Source organism: Puntigrus tetrazona, chromosome 19, assembly GCF_018831695.1.
Source record: "Puntigrus tetrazona isolate hp1 chromosome 19, ASM1883169v1, whole genome shotgun sequence".
Taxonomy (NCBI): domain Eukaryota; kingdom Metazoa; phylum Chordata; class Actinopteri; order Cypriniformes; family Cyprinidae; genus Puntigrus; species Puntigrus tetrazona.
In genome coordinates, this window is record NC_056717.1 from 14,643,228 (window position 1) to 14,657,846 (window position 14,619).

Here is a 14,619-nt window from a genome sequence, read left to right on the forward strand (position 1 = left end):
TAAATTGAAACCTTCAGGTGGATCCACAGAGCTTGCCTGTCCTTCGGGTCCAGGTATAAGAATTGTATGTATGTATTTTTATGTATTATGTTTTTATGTAATGAGACAGCGCTTACTGCTAACCCTGTTTTTTTTAATCAGCATTCCTGATGATTACAGTCAGCTCTAGTTTTTCTGGTTTCCAGACAAATGACAATCAAAGAATGTTTGGCATTGCTTATCAGTTTGCTCGGTCACGTTATGCACTTACTAGGTTGACACAATTCCCATAAGCTTCCCATGAACATGTCGCCATTTGCTGCTGTAATGTGACACGTTTTGAAAGAGGCAGTTTATTCATTTTCATTTTAAATCGCCCTGAAAGAAAATGAATAAATAAATCTTGATCCAAATGTCCAAATTGTCAAAAGACAGATGTCATTGCCAGTTCTATGCTAATCAAAACAAAGACCCATCTTGTTTTACTCAAATACTTGTACTTTATTAAAAGTACATCACGTACTAAATGCAGAGATAATTTCCAGTTTCATAATAACTTCAAATACACGGCAAGGAGGATATTATAGAATTAGTGCACTGCTCCCTCTTCTGGATGATTCACAGTACGACAAATAATATGCTAACTTCAGCCCTTTAGTGCAAAAAAAGAAAGAAAAAAAAATCAGTTGCTTTGAGCAGTTTCTTATTTACAAAGCATGATTCAATAAAACAAATCTTTATACATGCATGCACGCACATAAATAAGCAAACACGACAAGAGCTGAGACAGCTCAGAAAATTCAGTCTGCAAACTTGCAAACTGTAATACATACATGTAAACAGAACCATGATAATTTTGTAATATAACTAAATACAATCGTACCTTTTTATATTTATATATTTTATGTGACATATTTTACCAACAGCAGCAAAATCCTTCACATTCAGATTAGAGTCCCCACACTGTGTCTATATTAACAGAGTGATAATAACGCCATCATCCCGGCCCTGCCACAGCATCTCCCCCTCAAAATCCACCTTTCCATGCTTCCTGGCCCTCATTAGTATGCCCACCACTTTATCGGAAATCCGCACATATCTGTCAAACAGATCCCCAAAAGTCACTCTGGTGTAACCGTCAGGATCCGGGTCCGCCATGGTCCTTATGATGAAGCACATGTCATCGATCTCCCGGTGGATGTGTGCCTCTGCGCGCTTGGCCCTCTCTGCTGTCTTACTGCCCTCTTTGGGCCTCCCATAGCCCTCCTCACCCCTCCGCAGCCGTGTTGACATGGAGTACTCATAATCAAAGTCCTCGCTGAAGGGGTTGAGCTTCTGATTGACGGAATGCTCCGATGCCCAGTTTTGCCAGCGGCTTTTTAAGTTGCCCACAGCGCTGTATTTTTTGGACAGGGTATTTATTTTGTTGGCATCTTCAACATCCTTCTTGCCCCTAAAAAGATAACATATTATGTATAAAACACTGCAGCTAGTAAGGCTAGTAGGTATCTTAAGTGCAACAAAATGTGCTATACTGTAGCCATTTGATCATATCATCTGTATGTGAAGGGATATACGAGTAACACAATTAACTGGTAAACATTTGAAGGCTGGTAAAGATTTGGGACTGTTGTCTCTATCGTGGTTACACGTTCACGTGGGCCGAAGTGCTACATGGTCACAATAACAAATGATTTGCTTTCATTTTTAAGCACTGCCGTTCAAAAGCAAGTGATTTTAAGCCGTCGAAACGCAATCAGCAGCTATATGCATGCTTTAGTTCTCTATATTTCGATATAGTTCCCTCTTTAGACTTTGTAGACCTTGGGCAGATAAGTACACACTTGTTGGTGTCAAAATGCCTGTCTTTGGAAGTATCCTCATAACCACAGTAGGTTTTAGTGAAAGCAAACAGCTGAGAGAGATATCAGGTATAACAATTAGTTGGATCCAGGCTGCTCTTAAAGTGACAGCAGTCTAATCTTCCTGCTGTCTGTCATTCACCTCAATCAAACAACAAAGGGAGAAAATCTTTCAGTGCTCTTGTTTAAATCACTTTTGTAATTTTATAATACAAAATATATATTTAATTTAAACAGCGAAAATATGCAATTTTATATACTTGATTACTTCACATGTATGCAGCATTTCTTATTTATTTTTTCTACAGTGGTTATTTTGTCCAACTGCTTCTAGTTTCTTATTTAATTGCTGACTATTTAGTTATCTTCAGTGAGATTTTTAAAGGTTAATAAGAGTATTTATTTGTGATATTGACACTGACGACCAATCATAACATTTCTATGTTATTGAAAAAAAAACATATGTAAGACCATATGTGAAGCAAAAATTATATTGTGATATATTGTTAACATTAAATAAAATTAAATATATGATGATGTAAGATTTTGGTCATATCATAACCTAGTATGTAGTTTTGTGGGGGTTTCGACTCCCACATAAAATAGAAAATAGAATTCATCATGAATATCACAAGATAGTCTTGCATTAGCCTTTGACAATATATCAATAATATAAATAATAATTTTGTCTTATGCTACTTATATTACTTAGTATTATATAGATAATAAAAGCTCTAATGGTGCATAAATTGTGCACTTCAATCAAACACAACATAATTTATAAATACATTGATTTACAACATCCAAATATTAGCATGACCCACTGACCTTTCGTATCCAATTAAAAGATCACACATCTGCTTTATCACTCTTTGTTCTGAAAAAAACACTGTTGCAGTAGAAGTCGAAAACTTACATGAGAACAGAAGATCTTTTGATCATGACCGCAGATTCAGTATTTTCATTCATCCTATTATTCGCGGTGTCCTCCTGGTTGGTTCCTAGCTGCAGGGTTCTATCCTCATTATCCTCATCGCCCTCCTGAGCCTGCTTTTTGTCCTTTTCCATTTCCTTCCAGCCCCTTGTCAGCTCCGAAACCATGTTGGAGCACTTCCTGCGGCGCGTGGGCGACCCTTTCTTGCTCAGCATCTTGTCCAGTTCATCCGCGGCAGGGTCCTTACAGATGCGTTTGGTCAAAAAGTCAATGCCCGCACTTTTCTCCTGAACTTCCCTCGTCACGGTTTTCACCACTTGGGCGGTTTTGATGCGTGACTCCTCGGCGGCCTCCGCGTTATCCTGGTTTTTATTTCGAGGGTCGTGGTTGGAAAGAGGCTTCTGAGATGGCTTGATCTTCGGGACAACTTTTTTTGCATCTTTGGGGTCTTCTGGGTAACTCGGGGCCCATCCGCTGGGTTCGCTGGACTGCTTCTCTTCATTTTCGCTCACCCACTGCTGCCAGCTCCGTGTTAAGCCGCACACCATGCTTATGGCACGTAGCTTTTTAATGTTCTTGTTCGTTGAGGGCTTCTTTTCTGACATCGTTTACCTCCAAGGGGTTGCTTCACTCATTTAAGTTCTTTGTCCCTGATGGCTTTTATGTAGCACCTCGTTGTGATTCCCAACCTGTAGTAAATTCTAGACTCTGAGCTCTCCCTTAGTGCATAGTGGTTTTGAAATGGGTGAACCAACCTTACATGGCGGTGGAAAGTATGCCAGGCATCTCTGCTGATCATCTTTCCTTGACACTTACCGACCTCTGGGATTGGTGGGGAATCACGTTTCATCATAGACGTTGCCCATCGCTGGGGGTAAACAGGGCAAAGATGTCAGTGAGTGTTAAGCTTTTTCCTAGGCTGCGCAAATGTGCAGACAGCTACTCTGTGCATCTTATCTGGATGCTTGCATTCTGCTGACTTTGTCTTACACATTACCTGATGCTTATCAAGATCAATTCGCAGCATGAATTAGCAAAAGCAACGCCGTCCACGTTGTCTAAGCCAAGTGGTAAACTACCAGTATGAACTGTGTGGGTCATAGGTTCCCCAACAGTCAATATAGTAGGAATGAATAGATCCTTGATAAAAATTCCAGCTAAAAGTTAAAGGAAGATGTTCTGTATTAAAGCTTATTGTTAAATTTAAAGCTGGAGACCACCACACTTTGACCACCACACCACATGGTTTATTTTAGCCTTATGAAAAATAATAAAGCTAACACATTATATATATATATATATATATATATATATATATATATATATATATATATATATAATTTAATATAGTATATATATATATATATAATATATATTAATATAGATATATTAATATATATATATATTTAATATATATATATATATATATATATATATATATATATATATATATATATATATATATATATATGTTACATAAAAGTTCAGAGTTTAAAAAGAAAATTAATTTTAGTTTGTTTACAAATTTTACAAATTTATTTACTTTTTCTATTTCAAAATTTTATGTTTGATTCAATGCGTTATGTTATTTCTAATTATTTATGCATTTGAGTGAAAATACTTGAAGTAAATCATACATTACATTTTTTGCATATACATTTGTTACTTGTAAAGGGATAAACAGGGTTTTTTCAGTAGACATAAGATCTGCAATTATAGGATAGCATATCTCCCTATAGTCCAAGCAAGAGAACAACATAAATAACTATAAAGAAGAAATTAATGAGCAATTTGATTAAGAAAAGGGCAAACGTCAAGGAGTCGATCCAACACAGAAGCAAAGATGTGTTTGGGAAGGAAAAAAGTCACCTGAAGGAGACACTGCAGGAGTTTCTGCTTGCGTAGACAGCGGATAGTCTTGCATTGCACCTGGCAGCATGCTAAGACAGAAAGGATTTGGCAAAATTATAATGCAACTGAACTAGAAATGCTTCTCATTCTTTATACCATAGAAAAGCATTTAAGTGCCGAAGACTGTTCTTGCATATTTAAATTTTGTGTATTTGACTAAAAGGTGTTTAAGTATGTCAAATATGTTTATCGGTTTGTTTTCTGATAGCATTGAGAAGCATTATTAATAGTATCTGCATGAAGCAAAGGGAAGGCAGCTGCCGGCTGTCAGTCACATGATGTTGAACTGTGACTGCAAGAGAACTCTAGACAAACGAAGCGTTTTCCAGACTGCTCTTGATTCTACACCAAAGAAAGAGAGAGAGCAAATTCAGCAGTAATATCGACTAACAAGGTAGCACATTTGACACACAGAGTATAATAAGAGCTAAAACTAAAAATCAGTTCGGTCGAAACATCAGCATAGGTTACAAAACATACAAGACATTTGAAATTATCACATTAAATCTCAACCGTAATTAAATACCATATCTGCAAATCACCTAAACAGAGAAAATAAATAAATAAATAAATAAATAAAAACTAGCTGCAAAATTAATAAAATTGTTGGTGTTTGCAAAGTGTGTATGCACTGAATCGCCAGCAGAGGTCCACATAACAATAGTGTTTCAATTTGAAAGACTGAGAAGAGCTGTTCATGCAGGCTACTAAATAATACTTTTATTTTAATACTTTAAAGTGCACATATACTTATGTATAATTTCAGTACAATATACACATTGCAGGTAAATGTTTGGAGTAATTATGATTTTTTTATGCATTTTTGAAAGCAGTCTTTTAAACTCACTTAAAAGCTGATTTTATTTGATCCAAAGCACACTAAGAGCAATTGTAGCACAATATATATATATATTAAAATAATTTTAATGCGCTGATTCGATATTATATGTATATGACTATAATTGTTATAACGTTTACCATAAAATAAAATAAAAGCGTCTACCAAAGCATAAATGCAATAAGTCATCTGTGACAAACTGGTCTTTGAAAAGTGTTTTAGGAGATATTTAAAGACAAAAATGCAGACTATCATTAGAGCGTAAGCACAATCATGTGCAGATGTTGAGATAAAGGCAGATCATCCAGAACGAATGATATATGGGGTCATTCCGCAATGCAGGTCAAATGTCAAGGCCCCAAATTCCCTTTGTGTTTCGAACTGAGACCATTTAAATAACCTCGTCTCACCCCGCACTTTCCCAAAACCTCTGTAAAAAGAAAACTCGTGGCCAAGAGCGTTTGTTTTGACTGTCCACACGACTTCATCTAAATAAAAATGCTAATTGAGACACAGCTCAATCTCAGTTCACAATTCATTCCTTTCATAATACCTCATTTAGTACACAAATATTTGTCCTACACCAGCCCTCAGATGGTTTCCATTCCGACCAAGCTTTCAACTGATTTATTACTTTCATCATTGGTATGGATGGGTACCTCATCCAAAAAGCCAGGTGTGAATCGACTTCCCAAATGTCTGGTACGGCTGTCTGCACTAGACTTATGCTCCAGCGGTTCCTTCATCCATCTGGGCTGAAAATCTCTCCTAGTCAAGGCGGACAATTGGGTCCAGAGTCAGAGTAAGAGCACCTGTACCTGCTGGTGCGTGTCGCACTTCCCTGTTTCTCCGCCTTTCTGTTTGCCTTTCAATTCCTCCGAGTCTAAAACCGTTCCCGGGCTTGTTTTGTTTGGCCATCATAGCTAATTGAGCAGGCACAGACTTCACCGCACTATCTGAAGCCCTGGGGTTTCTGATTTTCGTATCATTCTGAGCGGGGAAATAGGATTTATGTTGTGGTAATCTGTCTCTGATTAAAGGCACCATTAAGTCTTAAATGCTGATAAAAAAAAGAGGTAAATACATCACTCTGCTTTTACACTGAGGTTGCAGGCAAAGCTTTCGGTTTTCAAAATATTTGCAGTAGGTGGAACACATTGCCATCGAAATAACAATTTTTTGTCCCGAAAGTAACAATTTTGAAGAATTATACTCTAGGGTTTTACTCATAGTTATTACAGAATATTTGTACTGTGAGAATCATATTGTGCTATGTTGTTTTTGGAGTAGCCGTTTAACTTTAGCTGCCAACCATAAATGAAAAATACCTGCAAGACCGCACAGTAGAGGAAAAGCAGTGCCCAGTTCTCTGACAGACATAGAAATTAGACATAGAAATTATAAGAGAGAAAAAGCAGATGAGTGGAAAAAAAAAATAATCACAACATCCTCTTTTCATGGATAACAACCTAAGCGTTGCCTTGAACATTTTGGGCGCTCCAAAGTCAACAGTGTCAGCTTGTGGTCTTCAAATCTGTCTCTAATCCAATAAAGCTCTGCTGCAATGAGCGTTATTGATCGTGTTTAGCCGTCTGGAGCGGCCTCATAAATAAACGGAATGGACGGTAAATTAGCTTGTACGTGATCAGGAGTCGGCAGCAAACCCACCGACCGGCCAAAGGAGAAATCCCACCCCCACCTTCGACCCATCTCGCAAGCATTTAGTGTCAGGAAGAGTGAGTGGACTCATGCAATCAGATGAGCTCATTATGGACCGAGAGGTACTCTCTGGTTTGGAATTTATTAGACACATTTGTAATGCATCCATTTTTAGGGGCAAGCGTGTGAAAAGGTGAAGAGTTACATATGCGGTGGATCGCGAAATCATCATGTTTTGTTGTTTTTTCGATTCCTGTGTGTGACTGACAGAGCGTGAAGTGTCTGGCGCAAGGGTTGGCAAGAGTAGTTAGTTTGTCCTGGCCGATTTATTAAAAAGCATTTAAAAGAATAAATATATTATAATAAAAAAATAAATAAATAGCCACCCCACTCACAACTGCTGCTTCTCTTTTTCTCGACAAGAACTGCATTTGTTTAGACGCGGAACATCTTTGTGGCCACATGAATTCTGAGATGTCTACGTGTATATATACCTATGGTGACTGCAATATGGCAGACGGCTTAAGTGTATAGCAGCCCGTAAAAATGATGTACCTATGTGTACCTATGATAGCAACAGTTGCTAATGAGGTATCTATGTATATACATCTATAGTAACAGCAGCCAAAATAACCTAACAACCCAGCTGCTTTGAGGTTTCATGATCAAATAACAAAAGAAGAACGAGGAAATCAGTCATTTTAATTTAATTTAAAAGTCAGTGTTTCATAACTTTTTTTAAAATTTAGTACATGTCTAACTTGCTGGTCTCATAATTGATAAAAGCTCTCAATACTGTAATGTTGGCAAATGGTTAAATATTAGGGGGAAACAATATCATAGAGACATCTGTAGTAGCATTGATATCAGCGATACTGGCCTTGTGTTGTAAAAAAAAAAGTTGCCATTAAACAAATATTAAAACAAAATATACCGTCTTTATGTTATTTGTATAGTAATTTGATGATTGAATGATAATTATTGTAAGATAAGTAGCTTTCATGTTAAGCGGAATTAATTGTGATCAATATATGCTCGTTCTTTTTTTCCCATTTTATTTATTTATTGTAATAAATTTATTCTCAGGAATCTGTTAATATTTATGAGTTTGCCCCTGAGTCAGCATCCCTATGGAGAGGAGTTAAGCAAACTCAGCAAGCCATGACCTCATGCTACAGAATTGTGTGTCAGACACTAAATCTCCTGAGGTAGAGTTAGTACATCCATTATAAATTTTCCTGAGAAGAACAACACCATATTACAGCATTAAAAATGAAGAATAAAATCGAGGAGTTCCGCTGGATATCTGAGAGGGAGGACAGGGCCATACCGTGTAAACATGCTTCCTCTCTACTACAGTGAGATATAATTGAGAGGTCTTGCCTTTTTTGTGCATGTTACATGATTGATTGTCCTCTACTGTAATACTTGTGCTTTTGGACATAACGGATAGGAAACCGTTCCTACACAAATACTCATCCTGGATTGTCCGTGCAGATTACCTCAGATGCGCAAGAGGACACGAACCCTTTTCTTAACATGTATGCGACTGAAGTGAGATGTTTTCTAGATGTTCAAAAAGATGTGAAACTGGGTACGAGCCTTTCTGTCAAAATAATACTAATGCATTCTCATGAGGAATGATATTGTCCGTTGTCTGAGAACTTGTGCATGAAAACCTCACGTGTCTTATTTTATTTTAGCTTTCAGATAAGCCAAGACAATATCTCATACTGTATAATCCAACAGATTTTCTTGAGAGCTTCCTTGAAATTTCGAATGCTATATTTTTAAGATAACATACTGCACTGTTACCATATGTCCACATACTGTAAGTGCATAGCCTAAAAGGATGATATATTTGCGTCTGTTGCCACGTAATGCCTGTAAGACTTCACAAATACTGATTTTTTTTTCCTCCGCTGAGGCTGCCCCCTTGTGGTCAGATCCACTTTTATTGTGTTGTACCTTCATTCTTTTCTGTCCTTATTTATATTGCATTTTTTGTGTGAACCCTTGGTTGCTTCGTAAGTTTCATTTTGTTGGGTCTGCCAGTTCCTTCTGGGCTGCTTGTTGGGGAAAGTAGCACCCATTTATGGCCCTGCGATCTTTCTTTGACGTGACTAGCATACAAAATTTTGCCAGTGTTGTAAAGTCACTCACTGAAAGCAATCAACAGTCCTACTTTTGTCAAGGGCATGATTCTCTAAGGGTGCTGTGTTGCTGCGCTCCAAAAACATTAGGATTGCTGCTGGTGAAATAAAGGTTAATGCCACTGAGCAAACAAGCAAACAGTGCTTTTCTCAGAGCACATTGACAGTCAATCACTTTAGTGTGGCTGGGGGGGGGAAAGGACCCTCTTGGGTCTGATTCAGTTGTGGCTAACAGGACGAGAGGGAGTTTGATGAACAGGCCTTTGATGGCCTTGAGGCTCGCGGCTCCATCATAACTCTTCTAAACACCTCCCATTAGTCTGTTGCATTACCTCAGTCCGTTCCCTCTCTCCCTTCAGCCTCAAAACCAAATTTCACTCTTACTCTCTTCACCCATCCATCACCACGAACACCTTTTGGACTTCCAAAAGGGGAAGAAAAGTCCCAAACCACTAACTGTGTGTTTACACTTTTATTTCCCTTTCAGACCTAAAATCAATGCAGCCTGACAATGCCAAGCGGGGAAATCTCCAGGGCAACCGAGCTGTCGATAGACTGAGTATCTGTTTCTCTAAAACCGAAGTTCTGCCAGTAACCACTATTGCATTTTAAAAATATAAAGACCCTGAGATCAACAAGTTGATGCATATTTAAAATGAACTATTTACTCATTGGTGTCGCAGTGAAGTTGTGCAATTGAAGATGTTAAGATTGGCCATGGTTAACGTCACCCTGGCACGATTCTTGGGAAGTTTGAATGTACACAAATGTGAATGGGCTAAACAGACTTAATGGGAAAACATGCTTCTCTTCTTACATTTTTGCAAAACTAGCTATACAAACAAATCAGTTTCAAACTTTAAAACATTAATGCCAATGAAAGACCAAAGACATTTCTTACGTTTCACACAAATACTGGTTTTTAGGGCAGATTAACAATTAATAAGGATTCAAATGCATGGTACCATTCACAATATTACCATGCCATCACCTAAAAATATCTTTCTGGTGTTGTGAACTTGCTTGGTAGCTCACCTGGTTCAGCACGGCTTTATAAGTAAGCTATCATGGCACCTTTACTTCAGCAAATGTGGTTTTATTATATTTTTACTATAGTTAAGGCTAACAATCAGATTTAGTGTAGGTGGCACAATATGTTAGTTTTAAACGTGATGTAGAACATTTCACTTCTGAACTTCCACAATGTATGACAACCAGTGAACCCCCCCTCCCAAAAAACATTGTAAGATTTACATTCATTTGTTTTGAATAAATCTGAACACGCCTTTAGCACAGCTTGCTGAAAGTGGTCATACCACTTAACTAAACTCTTGCCCCAAGCACATTTTTACAAGTCTGCATTGAATTTATTACATTTCAGTCGGTTCTTCACACAACGTATGGTGCAAGAGTCATACCGGCTACATTTGTGCTGCTTTTTTAACTGAATGAAGCGATGACGCCGTCTAAACTATATTTACATCTGTTAAACAGCAAGGCCAGCCCAACAGTTTTTCTGCATTAATCCTAATTTGAATAAACAATGAATGGAACATGCCGAAACCTGTAGTTGTTTAAATCCTATAAATTCAATAAATTGAAAGAATTTCAAAAAACATAGCCGCAAACGGAGCAATACACAGCTTCAACATGTTTTAAACTCTCCCTGGGAATAAGTTCAAGTGGTCCTGAGCCAAGGAAATTCCAGAATATCCATTTTTCTGTTCGCTTTCCTCAATCTAGCTTGCGGGAAAAGATTGCTGAACTGCGGCCCATTATTCATTAAAAGGTTATATCTGGTTTATTTCTGGAACTTTGACTATGTAAAAACATACTTTTAGAGTAATACATACTTTTTTTATTCAGGTGTCCTTATTTCCAGTTGCTATTGGAAATAATATTTTTTTAATGCTCTGCTGTGTGATGTTCCCTTTCACTCTACAGGTACCGTCTCTTTTCTTGTCTGATCTGGCATCAGGCCCATTGCTCGTCCTCCTCTGGGGTTCCTGTCCCTCTATTCAGCCTGTGCAAACAGGAAATGATCCATCTTCAGAAACACCAGTGGACCGCAGAGACATCCGAGTCGGCCTTCACCTAGCGTTTCTGGTCACTGGAGATTTTAAGGTATGGACTGTATCAATGTGTCATCAATACATATGCTAAACTGTATCTCAGTAATGCAAAGCAACCAGAACTCACCTCTTCTTTTAGATTATGTGCTGGGTTGAATGCATCACACATTTTGAATGCGTCTTGACTCTCCTTTTTGTGGCACCCGGTTGGTCCTCCATTGTGTCTGTGCCCATCTGATGGCGGCTGCATTCAGGAGGGTGTAGAGGGTCAGCTCAGGTGTTGAAGGATGGGCGGCAGTTTACAAGCGCCCGTCGTTTGCTTAACCCTTCAATTAGGGTGTAGGAATGTCAGCTATGGGGGGATTTAGCGGCCCCGACAGCATCGTTTGACACCTCAGCAATCTGTCACGGCAGAGTGGCGAAGAACTAACAGTCTGCTCGCTCTGGACACAAAGGTGGCTCGCTTGCTCAGGGTTCATTCTGTCTCAAAATTTAGCTCCTTTATATTTTTTACTTTTGCCATGTGTAAATATTTTGTCTATGGAGCGACGTGACTCAAACAGAAAACGCTGAATAGCTCTGTGAAAGAAAAAGAAAGACTGGATTCCAAAGGCAGTAATAAATGACTCAAAATTGCTTATCCAGCTAAGCTTGGAGCATCAAGTTTGTTTATTAATTTTCTTGAACTAACATCATGAACATTGTTACAAAGGATGAGGCGTTTAAATAACATGGCAAATGAAATCTGAACCAGGCAAACAAGGTCAATACCATTAAAGATACTTTAGCTACATCTTCTTTAATTCAGAACATATTGATGGTTCTGAGCTAATAAAAAAAAAAAGTAAAGCAGTGCTTTCCTCTGGAAAGCAATTTTAAACACACAAAATTACAGTATTTGGAGTGTGATATGAAACATGCCATTCTGCAGCTGTCCAGAGATTTTATGGATTTACAATAAAAGTACCACTTTCCAGTAAAATGCTCCATGCTGTTGTGATGGAAGACAGTAGTTAGCCTTGCATAAAGCAACTGGAAGAGCATTATCAGACTTTTCTGATGAAAGATAGGAATTCTAATGGTATTCGAATGACTTTAGCGAGAATGCAATGACTTTTGTGAGCATGACTTTACAATCCTGCCAACTTAAAAAAGTCTTACAAAAAGCACCCACAAACCAAAACGCTGGTACCAACAGAATTTATGTACATTTACAGTAACACTTAATAAGGTCCCATTAGTTAACATTGGTTTATGCATTAACTTCACCATAAGCAATACACTTGTTACAATATCTGTTAATCTTTGTTAATGTTAACGATTAAAAATACAACTGTTCATTGTTCATGTTGGCTCAGGTCTGTTAATTAATATGATACAAGATACAAATACAACTTTGGATTTAAATAATGTATTAGTAACAAAGACAAAAATGCCTCAGAGTTATTTTTCTTTGTTAAGTTTTAATTAACTGAAGAACCGAATGTTATGAATGTCAGCTAATGTTAACAATGTTAACAAACGGAACCTTATTTTTACCAAAAGTCTTTATGGCTTGCTCACACAATGGATGGAATGGAAAAGATGCGGTTTTAACTTTTTACTTCACTTGGCTTGTTAACAACAAAGCACACAATGCTATAAAAGCAGCAAAACCTAGCGTAACAGTCAAAGATGTCCTTTTAACAAATGTTTATACTTGAGAACAGTTAAAAGTGGCTTATATATAAACTTCATGTACAAATGAAACTTATCTGATTCCATATATCAAAGCGTTTCCTTTCAATAGTACAGTCATTCAGAATTACTAAACACTTTTGCAAACCTATAGTCTTAGGTTTAAGGATAAATTTAAAATAAGTTCATCCAAGCTTGTCGATAAGAGTAACACTGCTTTAGACAAGAGCTGCAAAACAATCCTAATATGACAAAATCCTCATAAGGCAATATGGTTTGAATCAATTAAAACATCATTATATGTATTATACTGCAACAGTACCATATGTTCCATTGGCTTTACTTCATCATTTCTAACAAATGATTAATATTAGATCAATATTTTTATGATATTATCTTTAATAGCTGTGATCTTTGGCATGCATTTCAACATTTTATGCCAAGTTATGATGTGTTTAAAAGGTCACCAAAGTTCAAAGCCAATAATAATATGCAGTTTGCACAATCAATACAATCAGGCTGGAGGGTGGATGTGCTGTTCTTTGCCCGAAAATGTCCCTTGTAAATAGCACTGTAATTCACCGTTAATGCTGCATGCTATGGTTTTCTTCACTTTGACAGGAATAATGTACACAATAAAATAATAATAATAATATATTGGGATAAAAAAGCATAAAAATGTGAAGTATCACAACCCAAATATAACTGTGCAACACATTTGTATTAAACATTAATAGGTCCTTTTAGGATACTGAAGGACATTCAAGCTGCTTTAAATTCACTTGGAGACTCGAAAGCCAGACGAGCACAGGGCAAATGCTAGGCAATGCGACCCAGTCTATTACCATCAAAGGTGATGTGCCTGCCTCAGCAGTCCACAGGTCCTGAGTGACAAGTAAATGGCACTTGAATTCATACCTCTGATATTTAAAAATAAAAGCCCAGCCAAGTCAGCTCCTGCCATAAATTCCCAAAGAGCATGCCGTCTCCCATGTAGTCCCACAAAGGTGATAGGACAGCCTTCTATTCACAGGATTCCTGTTTCCTGGAGAGCTGTTATCTCAAAAGAATGCTGCATTATCCACATGGCAAGCGGCTAACCACTTATACAGTGTTACTTGATAATGTCATGGGCCAAAAAGTAACACTTTACCTAAATGTTTTGGGCTATTTGAGGAGAACTACGAGAAGTCGGCCGGTCGAACCATCATGACAGTGGATCGGAGAGAGTAGCTGGGGCCTTTGAAATAGTGCCACTTGATTCCATTGAATTTTCCAACATGTTGTCCTTGTCTGTAGTACACCCCGTTAAGGTTGGATGGGCCACAGGCATCGTACCACCATCCTAAAACAAAAACATTTACAATTCAGAACAACTGGTAATACAGTTAGATATATATCAAAAATATTTACAACTGAGAACAACTGATAATACAGTTATATATATATATATCAAAAATATTTACAACTGAGAACAACTGGTAATCCTGGTGTGTGTGTGTGTATATATATATATTCAGGATCACATTTAGTT

The 14,619-nt window shown here is 37.5% G+C and overlaps 2 protein-coding genes across 2 annotated transcripts in view; both read right to left on the bottom strand.

Annotated features, from left to right (window-relative positions):
* Positions 1–456: 456 nt before the first annotated feature.
* On the bottom strand, positions 457–3,516 carry abrab (actin binding Rho activating protein b). Its single transcript, XM_043217218.1, has 2 exons — positions 2,758–3,516; positions 457–1,432 (listed from the first exon to the last, which is right to left on the bottom strand). Exons 1-2 carry the CDS (start codon positions 3,378–3,380, stop codon positions 949–951), a joined length of 1,107 nt encoding a protein of 368 aa, XP_043073153.1. The 5' UTR covers positions 3,381–3,516; the 3' UTR covers positions 457–948.
* An 8,532-nt stretch (positions 3,517–12,048) lies between these two features.
* Positions 12,049–14,619, bottom strand: part of angpt1 (angiopoietin 1) — a 48,273-nt gene continuing 45,702 nt past the window's right edge. The window contains exon 9 of the mRNA XM_043218115.1: positions 12,049–14,430. Within this exon, the coding sequence (XP_043074050.1) occupies positions 14,267–14,430 (164 nt within the window). The 3' untranslated portion in view covers positions 12,049–14,266. The remainder of the gene's footprint in view (positions 14,431–14,619) is intronic.

Coding starts and splice junctions, on each gene's coding strand:
- abrab (XM_043217218.1), bottom strand. CDS start 3,380: ATGTCAGAAAAGAAGCCCTCAACGAACAAGAACATTAAAAAGCTACGT. Junction 1,433..2,757: donor AAAAGATCTTCTGTTCTCAT/GTAAGTTTTCGA, acceptor TTATCTTTTTAG/GGGCAAGAAGGATGTTGAAG.